Below are 6,000 nucleotides of genomic sequence, written 5' to 3'. Positions count from 1 at the left end.
AAAAGTGTCAAACCCGTGGTCCATTTTGGGTGCAGCCCCTGGGGGGCTTTGTCTGCCCTAAATGTACCTGAAGGCCCTTCAATAAATAGAACTGCTTTTTATTCCCTTAATTTTGTCTGGCTCTGTTTTTAGGTAGCCCAAAAAGGCATCAGCTGGGCCAAAGAGGCTGGCAGAGTTTGAGAGATTTGTGCTCCACATTACTCACAAATTTTATTAAATTTTGACCTTCAACTGCCTGGCAGGGAGCAGGATCTGATGCCCTGATTAATTCCAGCAGGTATTCTGGTAGCCCCTTTATAAGCCACCAGAAGGCTGGATCCTGCTGCCCACTCCCAGGGAAGCACGAGTGCCACTGTCACTGCCACTCTTACCCAAATGACGGAAATAATCTTCCAGGCCACTCCAAAAATTCTTCTCAATGAAGGATTTCACCAGCCCCCAAGGCTGTTTTCTGTAGCGTAATTCCGTGGAAACCCTGTGAGCAGAAAAAGGTCAGTCATTCCCCTGGGTTTGCTTCCTGGGGGTGATGTCAATTCACAGTTTTGGGCAGTGTAAATCCGGGAAATAATCATGTCCACTGTTATTTCTGGAATGGTCTCAGCCCTTGACGTGTCCAGAGGAGAAGCACAGCTGGGAAAGTCTTTGCAAAGGCAGGAAGGGCCTCTCCCAAGAGAACTCCACGACCATTTGGATTATCATTATTGAAGTCACACGGATACAGCTTTGCCCAGTACCCAATTCCTCTGCTTCTGCCCCCAAGCACAGCCCCAGGAAGTTTATCCTGTTGTTTGTCACAGCCTGCAGTGATAACAGGCTCTGCAAACCCCTGCACCCAAGAGAGAGGCATGAAAAATCTGTAAATCCTCTCCCTGATGCAGCTCTGCATTGATGCCAACCCAGCAGGTGAAAATCCTGCCCCTACTCTTCCTGAACAGCAACATCCCAGCAACAGGACAAAGAAACAACCCCTTCAACCCCTCCTAACACACCCAAACAGCAAAACCCCCTCCCCAGGGTGCCTTTTGCTCATCAGGAACTCCCCAGGAGAGGTACCTGAGTCGGCTTTTGTTCCTGGCAACACGAGTCAACGTGTAGCGGTTAATGGTGTAGAAATAATCGTGGTAGGGGACGTCGTGGGTTAGCACCTCTGCATCTATGACATAGCACTCGCTCTCCTGGCTGGCTTTGTACATTGTCTGCAGGAAAAACAGTGTGCAAGGCAACTCTGAGCGTGGCCAGGACACAAGAGGCACCTTCAGCAGCGCTTTGAGAACAGGAGACACCCCTGTGGCCCAGCCCTGCCCCTGCAGCTCTGCTGTGAGCAGCTCACCCCGAAGGGAAGGCAGAGGAAAGCAAGGGTTTCACCCAGATGCTTCTGTTTTAAAAAGGCACTCAGTTCCAGCCTCCAGGATTTTGTGTCAGAGGTGTTACACACCACGTGGGGAGACCTTCCCAAGTGGGACCTCCTCTCTTCTGGGGTCTGGCTTGTCAGGGACACACCTGAGCTAAAATCAGAGGTTTTAGAGTAAATTCCAGCTAATAAATCTTCTAGCATAAATTATTCTGTGATTCTAAACACCATAGAAACACATCACTTTGTTCTTTTAAGAGTTCATGTGCTTTTCCCTTTGCTCCAGAGCAAACCCCACCCAGAGGACAGACAGACAGACACAGAGTGTGCTGCTCCCTTTGCTCTCCCTTTTCCTTTCTGTTCCCTGCACCTTTCCTTCTCTCCAGCACCTTTCCTCACACCCTCACAAGTCCCACCTTGCTGCTGGCATCCTCCTCTCTGAAATGGGGTGCCCAGAGCCCTTTTCCTGGCTCCCTCTTAGCAATCCCTAAAGCTCACTCTCAGTATTTCCCCTTGGCCACATCTCTGGACGTGGAAAGAGGCTTTTCCTCCCTCTCCAGCTGCAGGTCCTGCTGGATACAGCCAGCCTGGCTCCTCCCAGTGCACTGCAGATTTTCCCTTTTTTGCCTTTCTAAACAGATCCTCTCACTGTCCTCAGCACAGTAAAAAATCCACAACACCCTGCAGAGCTGTGAGGAGGACTGGTCAGGCAGTACCTGACTTCCTTGAGTAGTATCTGCTGGGCTGAGCACAGCTCAAAAAACACCAGTTTGGGCCAGAAAAACAATTGTTAAGAAGTGCTGCCTTGCTCACAAACTCAGCTGCTTCTGCTGGGGAATTTGTGGTGCTTCCATTGCAAGTGTAAGATTAACTATTCATGGCTGCAGTGGTAAATCAGCAAGGTAAATCAAGGAAAAGTGAACAGGAAAATGGACAGGGACGATGAAAACACGCTCAGGACAAGAAAATAACTCTCAGAGCAGTTTCTGCAAGCACCACTGTCCCTTACCTGAGTTTCAGTGACTGTGGCAGTTTTGGGGGCCAGAGGGTTGGTGAGGGTGATGGTGTACAGGATCACTCTGGTCTGATTGCCATTTTCCTCCTTCTTCCAGGGGTGAAAGATAATATCTGAGAGGACAAAACAACATTCCAGTCAAGTAACTGGGGAGGGATCTCTGCTCAGTCCCCTGGGGAAAGGGATAACCACATAACCAAGCTGGGGATGGGATTTCCTTCCCTCTGGGGAGCCTGGCTGCTCTAGAGCTCAGTGTGAAACTAAGGGCTCCTGTGCTAAATGTGAATATTTTCCCCCTTTTTCAAGTGCAGGGCAAGGGGGAGAAGCTGGGGATTCATCTCCTCCAGCAAATCTACAGTTAGAGGGAAAGCAAGACTCTGACGTGCCAAGGGGTTCTCTCTGCAGCTCTGTCCATGCCATTTCAGGTGTGGAGCTGGAAGAGCTTTTCCCTCACACTGTTAAGCCTTGAACAGAGGATCGGGCCTTAGGTGATGATAAAAAATAAGAAAATCAGTTTTTTCCATTAAAAAAGCTGTTAGAGAATGAAACCAGACGGGCACACAGCTCCTGCCTGCTTTTGGTTACCGCCAGCACGGGGCACGCTGTCCCAAAATGTGCTCAGAACAAATGAGCAGAACAAATTTCACCTCCACAGCCCCTGTGGCAGCTCCAGCAGCTCCAGCAGCAGCAGCAGCTCACCAGAGAAGCGGCGCTGCTCCATGAAGTCCCTCTGGAACTGGGAATCAGTGAAGAGCAGGTCGTAGAGCTTGTCCACGCTGAAGTTGAACACCTCGTTCACGTACTGGCGGCCGTTCAGGTCCTCGTAAAACGCTTGGACTTCCCCTGTGGGGAAAGAGACCCTCAAGGTCCAGCCATGACCCTCCAGGGTGATGAAAAATGTGCTTCCACAGCACCAGGACCTCAGTATTTCCAAAGGAACCTACAGGAGGGACTTCAACCCTTTTCCTGCACTGATCCCAGGGCACAAGTTGGGACATCAGAAGGGATAATTAATTACACAGCTTATTTTAGGGACATAATGATGCCTTAAGTTTTAGCTTTCATATTTCTCAGATTCTGCCCAGCCCAGTGTGCAGCTCTGAGCCTCACATGAAGTGTCAGTGAGCTCTCTTCACAGAGTGGGCAGACAAAACAATTCCTTTTCCAGCTGATACCAAGGACAATCATTACAAGTTCCAGGCCCAAAAGCAGGAACAGCGCTGGGCTGGAGAGAGAAAACAAGGATGGGACTCCATAACCTGCAGCTGGGACTGGACAATTCACCCCAATATGCAGATGGACCAAAACTTATAAAAATGTGAGATCTCGTGACCAATCACCCATTTTGTGACCATTTTTTGGTCCATCTTGGGTGCAGCCCTGGCCAGGCTCTTGTAGTGCCCAAGGTGTGTCCTTTAGGGCCTTTCAATAAATCCCTGCTTTATCCTGAAATCTGTCCAGCCTCTGCCCTAGCTCAGCCTTCCCCAGGCATCAATCCTATAACTTTTAGGCACATCCTGAAATTTAAGCACATTCACTTTCTGCAGCCCACAGTGGGAATTCTTTTCATCTTCAGGGTGCAGAAAAGGATTCCAGTAGTGACCATTCCCTCCCAGGGAGGGACGGGATAAGGCTGGAAATGGCCCTGATGGAATTCCCCAGGTACCTTCATCGTGGGTGTCTGAGGAGTCACTGAGCTCAGTGGGAATGTCTTCGTTGTCATTGAAGTCCAGGGAGGGGGAGTTCACAGGGCCAATGATGTCGATCTTCTCTCCCATGATGTTGGCAATGCCAAGGTCCTTCTCCACAGGACTCTCTGCCACTGCCTCCTCCTCTTCTGGGAGCACTCCATTGAACTGCAGCAAGGACAGAGCACAACAAGGGCAAGATCAGCACCTGGAAATGGGCTTTACTGCAAAAAAACCTCACACCTGTGAGCCAATTTCTGAATAGTTGGCTTTGACATATCTGGAAATTCAATAGAAAGAGGAGGACAATTGCCACACAGTGTTTGTAAAACCTCCCCTCAAAAAATCAGTGTTCAAGCTTTGGACACCAGCAGGGTTTTTTCTCAGAAAGTACAATATTGTCCAACCCTGCTTTTGCTCCTGAACAGGCTAAAACAACCAGAGGAAACATCTAAATGAGGTCTGCTCTGCCATAACTCCAGGAGAGTACACACTGGGAATAACCAGTGGAATATTCCAGGAATAACCACTGGGAATATTCCAGGGAATAACTGAAGGCAGAGAAGAAATTATAACCCTTTAATGTCCAAGACTTTTCACCCAGAAGTATAGAAAGGAAAATGTTCTTGCTGCTGGGAGTCCCAGTGACAAAAGGACTGAAATCAGTGAAAGAGGAGCTGGAGGATGAACAAACCTCCCACCATCCACTGCTGGATTTCAGGGAAAACAAATTCCTGCTGCCAGGGGAGGGAGAAAACTCACGGAGGCTGGGGCTTCACTGCTGCCTGTGGAGGTCAGGGTGCTGGCAGTGACAGATTTCTTTGGCAGCTGAGGGCTGGCTTCTGGCTTGGCCTCCATGCTGCTCTTGGAGGAGCTGTCGTTGACTTCATTCTCCTCCACGGGGATTTCTTCGCAGTAGCTGGGACGCCACAGAGAACACAGGTTTTTATGGTTACCCCTCTCACAACAGCTACAGCTGGACACACAGAGCAAGTGAGAATGTTTCTATGAAGTTTCCAGGCTGTCCAGAAGCTCAGTGCAGGAGAAATCAAGCCCCAGTTTTCTGGGTGTTTACACAAGGACTGACAAGCATCAGCACTTTCTGGCCACACAACTCTGCCTGGCCTCGTGGCTTTGGCATTTCTAGAACTGCTCAGCTGGCTCAGCAGGCATTTCAGTCCCTCCCACCTTCCATGAGGAAACGCTCCCCTTCCAGCTCTTGAGGCCCCACACACTCCAGAGCAGCCAGCTGCCAGGATGTGTGAGGACAAGCAGCACTCAGAGGGGTTCAGCTCATCCTGCAGCTCCCTCAGGCACAGCTCAGCCCTCCCCACTCACCCCATGGTGTTGAAGTCATCATCAGGAGGCACGTAGTCTTCATCATCACTGGTGAGCCCCAGCTCGTTCCCGTAGCACTGGTGGACAAAGTGCCAGAGCTCCTTTGGGCACAGAGGCTGCAGCAGGGGACACACAACATCACACGTTTGCAGCCAAGAATACCAAAATACAGAGAAATTACCATTGCTAAAGGATGCTCCTTGCCCTGAAAGGACAAGTGAGAGATTCTGATCCTTGAGGTGAGAGCTCTTCTGTGGGCTCAGCTCTGTGAAATTCCATTTTATGGAGTTTATCATTATTTATCTCTAATTACATATTTTTTTTCAAAAAATATATATATTCATACATCTATAAATTATATATTAAACATATTTATATATAGATATATATGCTATATAAGATATATTTATATATTAATATATTTTATATTGAATGTATATACATAATATATAATATATAAAAATATCGAATATATTTTATATATAATAATCATATATATTTAAATACATATTTAAATAAGTTATAAATGTATATAGAAGATATATATTGTATGTATTTATATATAAAATATAAATATATATTATAAATTCTATAAAGATATATTATCT

General features: G+C 47.8%; 1 protein-coding gene across 6 annotated transcripts in view; it reads right to left on the bottom strand.

The window, feature by feature from the left end:
- Window positions 1-6,000, bottom strand: part of GRAMD1B (GRAM domain containing 1B) — a 91,424-nt gene that overhangs the window by 11,174 nt on the left and 74,250 nt on the right. For all 6 annotated transcript variants that reach the window (XM_015649730.3, XM_015649727.3, XM_015649729.3 and 3 more), the window contains 7 exons: window positions 5,393-5,508; window positions 4,817-4,973; window positions 4,033-4,222; window positions 3,066-3,209; window positions 2,361-2,479; window positions 1,054-1,196; window positions 372-475 (listed from right to left, as the gene is read on the bottom strand). In XM_015649730.3, coding sequence (XP_015505216.1) covers window positions 372-475; window positions 1,054-1,196; window positions 2,361-2,479; window positions 3,066-3,209; window positions 4,033-4,222; window positions 4,817-4,973; window positions 5,393-5,508 — 973 coding nt within the window. The remainder of the gene's footprint in view (window positions 1-371; window positions 476-1,053; window positions 1,197-2,360; window positions 2,480-3,065; window positions 3,210-4,032; window positions 4,223-4,816; window positions 4,974-5,392; window positions 5,509-6,000) is intronic.

The sequence above is a fragment of the Parus major genome, chromosome 24, assembly GCF_001522545.3.
Source record: "Parus major isolate Abel chromosome 24, Parus_major1.1, whole genome shotgun sequence".
Taxonomy (NCBI): domain Eukaryota; kingdom Metazoa; phylum Chordata; class Aves; order Passeriformes; family Paridae; genus Parus; species Parus major.
This window is presented reverse-complemented; position numbering and strand designations above follow the sequence as displayed.